Here is a 15,815-nt window from a genome sequence, read left to right as displayed (position 1 = left end):
TTGGTTTCATAGGTTATATTTGCAAGATTCAATTCCCACTCCCCATGTTTAAGTTTCTTTCTAATCCTGCAATGTAGATGCCTAATGGTCACAGCTGGGCTATTGGATATTAAGAGAGATTAAGGCTGCACGCAGCAGCCACTGGCCAAAACCAGCCCAGGGAAGTGTTTCATTTCCCAGCACTGTGATTTACTTGTTTGTTGTTGTTTAATTGAATTTTTTTAAGGTAGACCATGAAACAGTCAATTTTAAAAACTCCACCATCTCTTCATATAATTACATTTGTGTCCCTGGTCCCTTTGGGAATTTGGGTTTGCAACTCTTGCAATTGTCAAGATGGTATAAGTCATTCTGTACGTTAATTTCTTTCCATGACTTTACTTACAGAACTGTACATTGCAGGTTGTTTTGGGGACATTAGTCCCAGGAAAGTCTTAAATACTGGGTTTAAACTGCTATTCTGAACAGAATAAAAAATCAGTGGGTTTGAAAATATTTGCATTTCAATAACCTTATGAAAACAATGAAAAGGAAGCCTTGATGGATATATATGGCCAATGGAGCAAACGTCTATTGAAGTTAAATCCGTATATGTTCCCTTTTAAAAAATGATTATCACCCAGCCAGCATGACTCAGTGGTTGAGCATCAACCTGTGAGCCAGTAGGTCACGGTTGTGGCCTATTGACTCAGTGGTTGAGCATCAACCTGTGAGCCAATAGGTCACGGCTGTGGCCTGATCCCCAAAAGGGAGCGTGCAGGAAGCAGCCTATCAATGATTCTCATCGTTGATGTTTTTGTCTCTCTTTTCTTCTCCCTTCCTCTCTGAAATCAATAAAAATATATTTTTTAAAAAATTATTATCATATTTTCTCTTTCATGCTGACTGAGAAGGAAGAGCAGGTGACTCTTGACCTGTTTACTGCAGAGTTATTGTGCTCACACCTAGAAAATGACCATTTAACAATGAAGCTCTTATGAACCTGAACATTGATTTTTATAATATATTTCAAGTATTTGTTATGGAGATTGCAAATTGTTTGCTTACCAAACTTGTTACACAAGTTTGAATGTCCTCCCTTAAATTGTAAATGACCACATAAGCCATATATTAATGAACCTACAACTCGATTGAGCCATCTAAATTGGCTCTCTGTTGTCAGTTTAGAAAAAAACATTAAAGCTCTTTCTGACACATCTGATCCAAACACAGCAAGTAGCTCATTGTTCACCAGGATTTAGGAAAAATTAGGGAGGAGGCCATCTAGAGAAAGATCTGGAAAGGAAAAGAGTTCTCTAAGTCGTGCTAGTAACTCTTGCTACCTAGATGGAGATGTATTTCCTACGCAGCCCTCATCATGGGAGGAAAGATTTATTTTTTTCTCACGCAGGATTGGTGCAGATGGTGCCCGATGCTGTGACCCTAGCAAAGATCCACCGCCACGCTGGACTGATGGGACCACTGAAGGAAAACACCATCAAGAAGTGGTTCAGTCAGCACAACCACTTAAAGGCAGATTATGAAAAGGTTTGTCCAGCTGGAGCTAATTTTACATAATGCGCTTGAATACGAATATGCTCTGGTCCATTAGAAATTCTGATTTATGAAAAAGTAACTCCGAGTTCTAATGCACTCAGTCATCAGCCTAGTAACAATGACCCAGTTTAAATGATAAATTGACCAGATAAAAATTTCTGTTTTGTTTTTTTTTCTGGGTCAAATTCCAGGCTATTAATAAAGACTCTCTTTGCTCAATTGCCTCCCTTATCTCACCTAAAAGGATGCTCCTCCAACTACGCCCTTCAAGTTACCTCTGCCAATTTATACACAATCTCCCATTTCTAGAAATCTCCCTCCTTCCTTTGCAATACATTTCTTCTGCCAAACTCTACTTTTTCATGCCTTATTCTTTCAATGTTTGCAAAATGCATAATAGAGTTTTAAGTTTTTTTATATCGCAGTACTTGACAAAACATACTGTTTTATTGACTGCAAACATTTCCCCCCACTTCACTTCCTCTTGGCATCTGGCCACCAGTGTACAGTTATGTGGGTTCGATACCAGGGCTCTAGGTTAAGGAGAGCAGTTGGTTAGAGCTCAGCCTCATTCTGCCTACCAAGACAGGAACTAGTAGATCTGGGTCCACCCAGAGACAAAGGCACTTTTATGTTAATTCACACAAAGACACAACATGAGCTGGCATTAAACTTGCTCCGACTGTTCTGGGCACTGAAGTCTCCTCACTCTAGGAAACCCTTCAGTCCTTGCCCACCATGGTGACTGTTGGGAGGCCAAATAACAGAATTAGAAGTTATCTTGAAATCTATTTTTAGTTATTCCCCACATTGTAATTTGAGTTTTACACAAAACTCCGTTTTACTGTTTCAGGTGATTGCACGTACATTTGCTCTTCACAGCCATGATGTGAAGAACATATTTTATCTTCAATTTATAAGTGAAGGCATCTAGACAGATAGATTATGTGGCTTGCCCAGACACCTAGGGTACCTGAATGAAGGTGTCCCAGCATGTAGTCTAGTGACATAGACTGCCTGTCCAGCAAGTCAGCCACACCATTTGAGGAGACTCATAACTGTAGCCCAACCAATCACGCACGGTTACACCAAGGGTACTCATGGTTGCATCATTGATGAAAATGATGCACAACCAGGATACCATGTTGAAAACATAGAGTAATTTTGGCAAGATACCTCTGTTCATTAAAAAAGCATAAGACACAATTGACTTAACAGTAATCTGTTTCTACACACACAAGCATTCATTCATATATACTGTACCAAGACACTTTTAGACATATATAGTGTACCAAGACACTTTTAGAAGCATTCATTCATATATACTGTACCAAGACACTTTTAGACAAGATACCTCTGTTCATTAAAAAAGCATAAGACACAATTGACTTAACAGTAATCTGTTTCTACCCACACAAGCATTCATTCATATCTACTGTACCAAGACACTTTTAGACATCGATCCACTTCCACCCACACAAGCATTCATTCATATATACTGTACCAAGACACTTTTAGACATCGACTAGGTGATCCATTTGCATAAACAACTATAAACTAAACATAAACTACAACATAAACATATTACAGAAATTTCAACATAGCTTTTTCTGTGTTAAAAATTCAAATATTAAACAGCTGATATTTTAAATTTCTCTGGGATAGGCAATATTAAGTCATATTGTTTCTTCTTTTACCTTGAAAAAAATCATTCAGTAATGTATATTTGAGACATCAAAAAAAATCACACCAAGAAACCTCTCTAGAAATTCTGAAATTTAGCTCCAGATGAATGAAAGAAATATTTTCCTCATTTTAATGAAAACATGTATGTATTAGGCTAAAGAAGATATCACTTCATGTTCTTCTGTCACATATCAAGAGCTAGTTATTTAATTATACCTTTCTCTCAGCTGAAATCTAGAAGTGGTTCTTGATTATGTAATTTTGGTTTCATCATACTTTTTACCATTAACTCTGATGTGAATGCATTTGCTCATTTTTATGTGTGTGTTATTCTTGTGTTATTGTTTTTCAATTTATTAGGCCTTGAGCAACTTTTTCTATTCCTGTGCTGGCTGGTGTGTGGTAACGTTCCTCCTGGGAGTCTGTGACCGTCACAACGACAATATCATGCTGACGAAGTCAGGCCACATGTTTCATATTGACTTTGGAAAAATTTTAGGTCATGCACAAACATTTGGAGGGATAAAGAGGTCAGTGCACAAATAATTTTTATTACAGTAATTAAGTAATATCTTAGAGTGATATACAATGGCATAAAAACCCAGCATTTGACTTGCTTCCCATCTCTCAAAACCCTGAAGAAAACAAACAATTAAAAAAATCTAATAAACTAAAGGAAATTTTTTTTCAATAGATGGTTAATGGAAAAATTAGTTTCCTAAAATAGTTAGTGGACTAAATTGGTCCTCTCCTATGTGATACTAATCCTGTTATAGTCTGAATTATCTGAAATACAATATTTTGGGAAGTTTTAATAAACCTTGAATGGGCAATGAGACATAAGTTTATGGTCTCAATGCTTCTGATATATTGCCCATAGCATTCACCACTCCTGGTTCACATATCGTAAAACTTGCACATTTCCTGAACCCAATCAGTCTTAAATCATTGTAAATATAGTTAGTGAGCACCTAGATCAAGAGTCTGGGGCTACAACATTAAACAAAACATATACAAACCCTGATCTCCTTCTAGTAGAGATGACAGGCATTAAACAAGTTAACATGCAAAGAAATAATATGAGGAAATAAGGTATTTAATTTTTTATTAAGACACTGAAGCAGAGAAAAGGTATAGACAGTAACTGAGGCAGGGATGCTGTTTTAAAGAAGCCTTTTGGAAGAGATGAGAAGCAACTGTGTAATGAGTGGTAACTGTGGAGATCCATGAGAAGAAAGAAAAGCAAAACTATCAACCATGAGCATTGAAATAAGCACATGTTCCAGTGACAAGAAAGCCTGAGGCCTGAAGGTGGGATAGAGAGGGGCAGGCAGAAGGAGGTAAAGGTGAGGAGTCTGGTGGAGGCCAAAACAAGTAGGGCACTGAAGACATGGTATGGAGGTTGACTTTTAGTTTAAGTCCAGGGGACTAGTTAGGAGGCTATTGCAATAGTTAAGGCAAGACCTTAATGGTAAAAAGTGATGCAAACTGACAGATTTCGGATATATTTTTGGAATGAGCCACAGAACCTGCTAATTGTTTGGGCTGAGGTGGAGGCCCAGTGTGTTAGAAGAAGAAAAGAAAATGTTCTAGATTGGCTCCTGGGTTTTTGGTTTTAGCAAATAATTATATCATTTATTAAGAAGGAAAAAGCTGTTGGTTGAATAGATTTTTTTAAATCTTATTTAAGCTGAAGTCAAGGAAACCAGAAGTATAAGGGCAATGTCCCTTGCTTTAAAAAGGATACTTCATATAAAAGTAGAAATGGGATCAAACCATTCCAAAGACTAATCAGTCATTTAGCTAAAAACAGCTCCTCCATAGAAGAAATAATAATGTCTCCTACAATATAATGTGATGAACTTTCTCCAGATGGCCATACTTTGGTATTAAAATGCCAACATAAGCTACCTAATATGGACCTTTGAGAATAACATTGATTTCTTGCTGGACTATTGCCCTTTCATACTCATGCTTACATCACCATTTCGGAACATCTCACCCTAACCATCTGTGTGACTCTATTTAGGAAAGGTTTGCAAACATCAGGCTCGCCTCATGAGTCAGCCCAGCAACACGCTCATTTGGACTCCTTGCCCAGGAGTCCCTGAACCATTCCTCAGAATTCCATTTTCCAGAAATCTGGAAAGCCCATCTTCATGCTTAGACCAAATCTGAGGCTACTATAGACTTTCTAACTTTGAAGAAAGAAAGAAATCAAATAGCAGTAATGAATATAAAGGTTTTCACATCCTGTACGTAAACAAGCAATCCTTCCTTATTGGTTTTAATTATGGGATTTAATTAGGGGATTAGATAAATGATTCTGGGAACATTTGGCTAATCCCTATAATAAAAATACTGACAAATTTCACCAACTTTCTGAAACATAATAGTTTTTCTTCTAAAGTATTGCTTAATTATTATCTTCATTGCTCTATTTTCTCTCACAAAGATTCAAATTAAAGTGGTTCAATTATGCATACACAATTTTTCACTCAAAGTTCCACTGTAACAATGATTTCTATATAGTCATTTTTCATTGCCTAAAAGATACTCTTGTAATAAATTCTAAATTTCAGCTCAGTTTTTTGATGACTCTCTTTTAGAGGAAAAATTAGGACAGCTCTTTATTGGTGATGTTCATTGCTCTCCTAACTCATTGAGTCATACTTTTTAGTCTTTCAGAGCATATTTCCATAGTCTATCTCATCTTTCACTTTCTAAATACTAAACTCGATGAAGTATTTCTTATAACTTTCTTTTTAGATACTTTTAGAGAGTGTATGAGCAGTGGTTATGGTCAGGTACCCCGGAGATAGATTGTGTGGTGTGTTTTTTAATCTGATACTAACATGTGCTACTGATATGACCTTGAACAAATGGCTTCTCTGTGCCTCAGTTTAGTCATCTATAAACAGATTGTTTTGAAGATTAAATTAATTGATATATGTAAAGAGCTTAGAAGAGTGCCTAGTATTGAGGAGTCTATACATGTTTATTGTAATTAATTATAACTAAGTATTCCAAATGAAATGACAAGAAAAGAGAATGCATCTCTAGGTGACAATTATTTCTTCCATTCTAAATTATCAAAATATATTTTTGGTGCTTTTTGAAAAATCTTTATTATTGAAAGCATCGCATGTGTCCCTTTTTTCTCCCATTGACCCCTATAGCCCACTCCCTTTTGAAAGTATGTGCTGTGAAAGTCAAAAATTGAACTATTAGTCCTTTAAGTTCTCTGACTTTGAGGCTTGTTGACTAACAGACTGGATTGTACTCTCTGTCAGGTTTAGTTAGATTGTAACGTATTTCACCAAATCATGCTTGACTTCAGAAATAACTTTAGACATAAGCAGAGATGTGCTGGACCAGCTTCCAAGAGCCTGTTGTGCCTATTACTTCTCAACTCCACATTCAATGACATCACATTGGTAGACTAAAATCAGCCATAGTGGGAATGTATACATGACGAAAATTGGCAAATGTCAGAAATCACAGCTTTTTCTATAAAAAAAGTGAGCTAGTGATTAAATATATATCACCACACATCATCCATTTAAAACATATGAAAAAATCATTCCAGAACTCAACAAAATAAAATGCAAACTCTGTTCTTTTCTTGTTAAATTATTTATAGCCAGGATGGTCTAAAAATTATATAGCTGTCTTCTTACAACATGGTTTATATTCTTTTCAAGTATCCATGATCGTTTTGACATTATCTTCAATGGTTAATTACCACTGATTTAAAGATTTTTGATGATTTCTAATTTGAGTATTAAAATGTTTATATTCTAAATATTCTCAATTTAAAACCACCTTTGGAAAACAAAACTCCCTTAGCAGATTAAGATATTAATTTTTATCTTGATCCAATCATCCTGGTTTGGTGCAATATTCATAATAATCCAAATGCTATACAGGTATTAGTGATCTTCCACATGCTTTCATTACTATCTTAGTTTTCTCTGAAATTCTCTGAGTCAGCCTTAGCCAGAGTGTCTCAGTGGAGAGAGCGTCGGCCTGTGGACCAAAGGGTCCTGGGTTTGATTCTGGTCCAGGGCACATATCTCAGTTGCAAGCTCCTCCCCGGCCCGGGCCCTGGCCAGGGCTTATGCAAGAGGCAACCAATCGATGTGTTTCTCTCACATCGATGTTCCTCTCTGTCTTTCCCTCTCTCTTCCACTCTCCCTAAAAACAAACAAACAAAAACAATGGAAAAATATCCTCGGGTGAGGATTAAAAAAAAAAAAGAAATTCTATGAGTCTTACTGGTTTGTTATTCACACAATTGTCTAATAAGAAACATTGCAATTCTTTTTACTCGAAGAAGGCCTCATCTAAATTTTCTATAAGAAACATACACCTTCTAATAACTCTTCAACCGTGAGTGACTTAAATGCATCTTTGTATCTTAAGCACCTAGCTAACACCTGACACTTAACAGAGGCTCAGTCTTGGTTGATGACTACAAAAATGCCATAAATTTTATTTTTTTTGACCTGAAAAGTATAATTTTTCTAAATATAAAATTATTAATAACTTGGCATATTCTGTTTTATAACTGGAAACTTACCAAGGGATTTTTACATAGTGGTCACTCTCCTTTTGGGAGTCTGGGGGATAAGACTCAAACTTTGAGACACACTACCTCATACCATGAGGATGGCTACTATCAAACAACAGGAAACAAGTGTCAGCAAGAATGTAGATATAGTGACACACTTGTGCAATGTTAGTGGGAATATAAAATGCTACTGCTGCTGTGGAAAATGGTATCTCTATTCCTTAAAAAAATAAAAATAGAATTACCATATGTTCCAGCAATTTCACTTCTGCATATATATCCCAAAGAATTAAAAGCAAGGACTAAAACAGTATTTATACATCCAAGTTCTTAGCATCATTATTCACAATAACTAAAATGTAGAAGCAACCCAAGTGTCCAACAACAGATGAATGAGTAAGCAGCAATGTGTTATATACATACAACAGTATATTATTCAGCCTTAGAAGAAGAAAATTCTAATGCATACTACAACATGGATAAATCTTAAGGACATTATGCTAAACAAAATAAGTTCAGTCACAAAAAGGAGAATGCTGCATACTTCCACTTATAGAAGCTACTTAGAGTAGTCAGAATCATAGAGACAGAAAGTTAAGTGGTGGTGGCCAGGAGTTAGGAGGAAAGAAAAATGAGGAGTTATTGTTCAATAAGTATAGAGTTTCAGTTTTATGAGATGAAAAGAATTGTGGAGATGGCTGGCAGTAATGGTTGATTCCACTGAACTGTACACTTACAAATGGTTAAGATGGTAAATTTTACATTATATTTTTTCTACAACAATGAAATCATTTTTTAAAAATGGCATACTATAAGTATCACAAAGGCTCTGCTAATCACAAAGTCAGTTCTAAGCAAACTCCTCCTAGAATTTGAATAGTGCTTTGGGTTTTCAAAGTGCTCTCACATAGACTATTTCAAGAAATAAAGGTGGTCATTGCCATTTACTTCCTATTATTTATTCTTCTTCTACTTCACCTCATTATTCCACTATGTTTTATCACCTGGATTCTTTTGAGTAATTTTCTTTATATCTATCTGCCCCTTCTCATTAGAAATAAAAAAACAAAACCAAACGAACAAATAAAACCAACAGTTTCTCTAGTTGAAAAAAAAAATTATTCAAAGGAAGACTTCTCGGTTTTCAGATGAAGAGAGTTGGGGATGATTGAGAAAGGAAGAAAGTTTTGAGAGAGAAAGGAAATAAAATTAAAGAAATGATAGAGGGAGGAAGAGAACAACTTAGATAATAGTATAAGGACTCTGCCTTCTTGCCTATGCCCCATTGTGAACAAAGTTTGCTTAAAATGGAAGGCTCAAGTGCTGACTCCTGAGTTGGTCTAAGATACAATGTGCCTGTCAGTATTAGCATTTCATAGCCCTGAGTCTGAATCTAGTGATTAAAGAAAGACTGCAAATGTCTTCTGAGCAAGAGTCTAGTATAGTGGTAAGAACTTCATCTGGTGTTCAACTGAAGAAAGAGTACCTGATCCTATGCCAGGGGAAAAACTGGTGTTAAACTTGTAAAAGATAAAATGTTCATTTCAAGTCTGATACATAAATTTTGATCGTGCACATGGTAAATTTTGGGGGTGATTTAAATGTCTCAGAGGTAACCTGGAACTATTTTTGATTTTACCTTCATCCTAGAACCTAAAATGTGATACCATTATCCAATTTTACCCAAGCATTATAGTTTTGATAACTTTTTCTTCATATCCATGTTAACTTCTATTCCAAACAATTGCTGAAATTCCATTGAAAGCATAACTGTATATTTTCTCTTGAATTCAAGCTCATGGGGGAAATCATGGGAATTTGGAGGAGCTGGCCAGTCTCTTCCTGTCCTCATAAAATCCTGATCTAGTATAAACTCACACCCAAAATATCTGACTTAGGAAAGTAGGACTAATAATTTTGAAGAGGTAGCTGTTTTAATTCCCATTTTAACTAAGGGAGATGGTGTATGAGGCTACAAGAAACTCACATCATGATCTAAAGTTACTCAGCAGTTAAAGATGAGTGACCTCCCAGAGTCTAACTTAGGACTCACAGTGCATTTATAAAAGAGGCTAGACTTTGGGAGAAAAACATGTTTTAGGTATAAGATATTATTTGTAAGGATTTCTTCAGTTAATAATTGCCAAAAGCTTGGAGATCTCACAGTGTCACAAGTTGTTTCTGTAATAGTACATAAACCCTTATGTTCTCATTATATTGCACCTATGAGGCTTCCTGTGTTTTATAATTATAAAAGTCTCTATCCTATCCAATGGAGATTCCAAATTGCCTTCTCAATTAACTCATGGATATTAAAAAGGAGACTTGTGTTGGACAGCGAAATGTGCTCTCTGAAATGTAGGTCATTTGTGACATCAGGAAAAGTGTATACTTAAACATTTCTCAAAGTACTCTCTAGTCATTTACTTGTACTCTAATTTCACCAACCACTATGATGAGAGTCTGCAAGTTTTAGAAATTTTAAAACAAGATAGTATAATATTACTATGATATTTCCAGGGGACAATAATATATGAATTTTATGAAATAAATAGTAATTTCAGTAATAAAATGTACCTCATTACTGAAATGTACCCCATTTTGGTTCCAGGTATGAAAACATATTCAAATACTCAAATCTTTCAAACCTGGGACTAAAATTTGTGTACATCCACTTACAGACTTTTTAGTTACTCAAATAAATGCTAGATGAACTGTCTTACAAGAGGAAGAGATAAGTATGTTCACAGAGCCCAGAAGACTGATTCTACTGTCACGAGTCCTTAATAGAGTTGTCTGCCTTTCTATGCCACTCTCCATATCACCAATATTGAAATATGTAGTTCTCAAATTGCTGTGGATTATCACTGGGAGAGGTAAAAGAAAGTTCTCCTTAGTATGGTGCTGTATCATCCAGGGTAGGGAACCATATTCTAAAGGAAATAGTCAAAATTACCACTTAAATCATCATAATTACTTGAAATGCATTAGTTTCATTAATCCTCAGAGGAACTCTGAAGTAACTACTGTTATTTTCTCTAATTCACAAATCAAGAACTAACTTAGTTGTTATAACTTGTCCAGACTATTGGACAGTAGTTCGTATGACCCTTGGGAAGATGTCATGTAGAAGACTGATATTCCCAATTCTCAATAATCCCAACACATCCTGTTTACTCTCCAGCATTGGCACAAAATAGCTGCTTCATTAGTTAGGTCCAGATGACATAGTTCCTGAATTTATGGCCATGATATATAGTAAATTCAAATCGTTAACAACTACAATCAAATAGGTTGTAAGATGATTGTACTGTGAGAAGCATTCAAAGCCTAAGACAAAGTGTTAAAGTAGCAGAGCCATTTTCTCATCCATGGGCAATATACTCAGTTATGTGTGAAAAGGCAGGCATAATTGCTTACTCTCTTTTAATTTTTTTAAATATATTTTTTATTGACTTTAGAAAGGAAGGGAGAGGAAAAGAGAGATAGAAACATCAATGATGAAAGAGAATCATTGATTGGCTGCCTCCTGCAAGCCCCCCTACTGGGAATCAAGCCCGCAACCCCGGCATGTGCCCTTGACCGGAATTGAACCCAGGGCCCTTCAGTCTGCAGGCTGATGCTCTATCCACTGAGCCAAGCCAGTTAGGGCATGTAATTTTTTTCTTATCTTTAACAAATGTAAATTCTTAATGATAATGATCTTGGTATTCTTGTGACTTTATATAAAGGGATAATATCTACAGTATAGTTAAAATGGAAGTTTATGCATAAGTAATAACAAACAACAAATTATTAATTGTCCTGATATTTCCCATATCAATTTATTTACCTCCTTAATAAGTAGTATTTGTAATAGAAATATTCTTAAATTTCCCCAAAACATGTATATTTTGAAACTACTACTCATTTCTCACCAATATTGGAAATATATAAAATACTCTCGGCAATTTTACAGAATAGTGATTTGAACAAAAGACTGATCATGTTAATAAAAAGATTAACTTTGACAACAGAATGGCAAAACCATAACAAATAAGTTTACTCACATGCCCTTCCCACATAAATGTTAAATTATCACAAACTCTTCACTGTGTAAACTGTTTATTTACTGTTTCATTCATTTCATATAACAGAATATCAACAAAATGTTGTTTGAGACATTAAGAACACAAAAAATGAAGGTAAAATATTTCTTCTACTCTTGAAAATCACACAGATCATTTGTGAGGAAAAAATTTATAAGACTACTAGAGATTATAAAGAATAGAATATATTAGCTATAGGGCTAGGTAAAAAGGTAAGGTAAAGTAAAAGAGAAATCAGCAGAGGTAGGTTAATTACAGAAGACTTCTTATAAGAAAAAATTTTTGATCAATTATCTAAGTTATTGGGTGTTTCCTAGAAATAGGAAACAAAAGAGTTAGAAGGTCAAAGCTATAGAAGCAGGAACAGGTGGGTCTTGGGCAAATAATGGTTAAAACAGTAATCTGAACAAATGTAGTATAGTCACAACAAAAAGTTTTTGGTGTATTCGCACAACTATAAATGAGATATTTTCTACATATGATTCAGAATTCAGTAATTGTATAGACTGTAAGAGATCAAATAGTTTCCAATCTTCCTCCTTGCAACAACCAATTTATTTCTCAGATTCATAAGTATTGCTTATACTTGAGATATGGACTCTAGTACATGGATTCTGCAATCTGGGATTAGGTTCACATTTGAATAGACTGATAAACCAATTCCCAGCTATGACTCCAACCGTGTGTAGAAATTGGGTAGGGTTTTATTTCACCTGTGAGGCTTCTTTCCATTTATAGAAAAACTTTAGTCTAATTTTGTTATTTTAAAAATTGCTCAGAAGTTAGCCATGTAGCATGGTTGAGCATTAACCTATGAACCAGGATTTGATTCCTGGTCAGGGCACATGCCCGAGTTGCAGGCTCAATTCCCAGTGGGGGGTATGCAGGAGGCAGCTGATGGATGATTCTTTCTCATCATTGATGTTTCTATTTCTCTCTTCCTCTCTGAAATCAATAAAACTATTTTTTTTAAAAAAAGAAGGTAGCCATGTAAATCATATAGGAATGATGCAAGATTTATATTGTTGAGTACACTGAAAATTTAGACTATGATATTTAAACACCGCTAAAATTATGTTCTTCATTATTAGTTTACATTTCTTTAACTTGGGTATTTCTTTTGTATTTGACTTGCACTATGGTGTTTCTTCACCTGATTTATAATGTTGGTTGCCATGAAAGAAGGAAATGTGTTATCACACAAATTTGAACATAACTACAAGAACTTTCCAAGAAAAATCAATTTGGTGAAACATTTTTCTCTATTGAAGAGAAAAGCAAAAAGTAATTCAGGAAGTTGTAATTTTAAGACTCTTAAAATTATTTCAAAAATTCCATTCAATAACCCTTAGTTAGGCCAAATCAGCATAAAAATTTTTTTGTATTTTTCTTATTCAGTGAGTGAGGCTTAATCACAGAGAGGTTTCCAATCTTTTCTTTGATAGTTTCTATTAGAAGTGCTAACCCTTCGTCTCAAGTATCTTTGTGTCTCGAATAACATGAAAAAAAAAAAAAAGACAAAACATTAAGGGAACCATCTCTCTGGCCCTTGGCTTACTTTTTTTCCAACCATGGGACTGTAGGGGGCGATATTGCTTATACACCAACATGGTCAGCTTATATTTCCTCCTTTCTGATAAGTAATTTTATTGGGCCTAGTGTGAAATGAAATATGGCTACGTCTTTTTTTCCTTATTAAGCATATGATAGTGAATTAATAATATCTGCTTTTTTCATAGGCTGCCTTCTGAAAGAACTTGTCCTTACATATTTCAGCTTTTACCTGAAACTCTTTCCTAAAGGGCCAGCATATTTTCAAAGAAAAAACAAACAAACAAACAAACAAAAAACATGATCTTTCTGATCATTTCAAAATTTAGTAGTAAATTTATTTTCTGTAAAATCACCTTCATTATTAATTTGTCCTCACATTAATTTTAATGGATAGTATTCCCATCGCATATAACTTGGAATTAAACATTTGAGACAATATAGGTTGACATTGTAAAATAACTTGTCCTTCCCTCTCTGTTGCAGGCCTGCTATATTATCCAAAGTCTACAATTAGTTTCTCCAGTTGTCCCACAATGAATAAGGTTCAACCATTAGAACAGAAAGAAAATAACTACAAAAAAGGAATGGAAATAAATTGTTGTAACTGCCTAATTTAATCCTACAAACCACTTCTCCTGCTTAAGGTTGCTATTGTTTTTGGTTTATAGGGACCGAGCCCCTTTTATTTTTACTTCAGAGATGGAATACTTTATTACAGAGGGTGGGAAAAACCCACAGCATTTCCAAGATTTTGTGGAGCTTTGCTGTCGAGCTTATAATATTGTCAGAAGGCACAGTCAACTACTCATGAACCTCCTAGAAATGGTAAGTCCCTTGTGGCAATAACAAAAATAATAAGCTTCATTTATGTCTGTCTTTGGGCAGTCCATTTTTGCTAATAGCTTGGAGTTCCCCAAAGAGCTATTCAAAATAGAAAGAAATGAACAAACTAAAAGTACCATTGTATAGCTTATAAACACATTTCTTAATAAGTCATTACATTAGTTCACAGTTATTGTTGCAAACATTTCTATTCCATAATATTGATATAATCAGGGGTTATCTCAGTATATTTTTATTAAATCAAGGACAATAATTTAAAATATTTTATCAGTTGTATTGTTTTCAGGTTTTTTTCAAAAGTGCTTTTAAAAACGATCACATTCACACATTACGGCAATCCAGTGATGTAAACGAGGCAAGGATTTTTCCTGGTTCTCTCCTAATCACTGCCTTTGATCACTTGCCTATTTTTCAGATTAGAAAGTGAAGGTCAAAAATGTGGGGTGACTTGCTAGCAATTCAACTAGAGCATGCTACATTTAGTAGTATATATTGGGTCTGCTGAGTCATGATCCTATATGCTCTCTGCTGACCAAAGGGGAAAATTTAATGTTTCATTCCACTATCCAATACAGAGATGATGATCATGTATGCAGGGTGAGAGGGGAGAGATCTATTAAAATATCTTCTTGGAAAGGAATGTAGTGATTCATTTGGTCACATACATACACTAATACACCTTTGGAAATCAGTATGATGTTCGGAGTCAGTGAGATTATCAAAAAAATAGAGGCCCGGTGCATGAAATTTGTGCACTGGGCAGTGGGGAGGGGTCCCTCAGCCCAGCCTGCACCCCCTTGCAGTCCAGGACCCCTTGCTCCTTATTGCCCTCCTGCTTGCTGCTCCTTACCACTCGGCTCGCTGCTCCTTAGTGCTGCTGCAGAGGTAGGAGAGGCTCCTGCCACCACTGCTGCTGCCCTCGCCAGCCGTGAGCCCGGTTTCTGGCTGAGCGGCACTCCCCCTGTGGGAGCACACTGACCACCAGGGTGCGGTCCTGCATTGAGCATCTGCCCCCTGGTTTAGTCCAACTGCTTGAGTGTGGACCCGTGAACCAGGAATCCACCAGTTTGATTCCCATACAGGGCACATGCCCAGGTTGCTAGATCCATCTCCAGTTGAGGGGGGAGGGGGTGTTGGAGGCAGCCAATCAAGGTTTCTCATTGACGTTTCTATCTCTTCCTCCCTCTCCCTTCCTCCCTCTCTAAAATCAATTAAAAAAAAATGTTAAAACAAAAACTGGTTTAGAGGCTTCAGCTGGCAATAATTGTACTTGATGTTATTAAAAGCAAAAACTTGGTAACCAGGTCTTTCTGTGTTTGAATCTTAGCTTGACATTTTACTGGCTATGTTCTTCGGAGTATAATACTTAACTTCAGTAAAACTCTGTTTTTCCATCTATTAATGAAGATAATAGCATCTACCTTTTAGATGCAGGATTGATGAATGCACACCTAATAGCAAATGCTTTGCACGAACACCATGCTAAGATCTTTATGTGTATTAATTGATTACATTTCATAATAACCCTAATAGAT

General features: G+C 35.6%; 1 protein-coding gene across 1 annotated transcript in view; it reads left to right on the top strand.

Moving 5' to 3' along the window:
- The window catches only part of PIK3C2G (phosphatidylinositol-4-phosphate 3-kinase catalytic subunit type 2 gamma), a 242,508-nt gene that overhangs the window by 161,622 nt on the left and 65,071 nt on the right, over window positions 1-15,815 (top strand). Inside the window, exons 23-25 of the mRNA XM_015570075.1 lie at window positions 1,391-1,527; window positions 3,583-3,752; window positions 14,106-14,262. Coding sequence (XP_015425561.1) covers window positions 1,391-1,527; window positions 3,583-3,752; window positions 14,106-14,262 — 464 coding nt within the window. The remainder of the gene's footprint in view (window positions 1-1,390; window positions 1,528-3,582; window positions 3,753-14,105; window positions 14,263-15,815) is intronic.

The sequence above is a fragment of the Myotis davidii genome, unplaced genomic scaffold, assembly GCF_000327345.1.
Source record: "Myotis davidii unplaced genomic scaffold, ASM32734v1 scaffold346, whole genome shotgun sequence".
NCBI lineage: Eukaryota > Metazoa > Chordata > Mammalia > Chiroptera > Vespertilionidae > Myotis > Myotis davidii.
The sequence above is the reverse complement of the archived record's forward strand: the minus strand, read 5'-3'. Positions and strand labels throughout refer to the sequence as shown.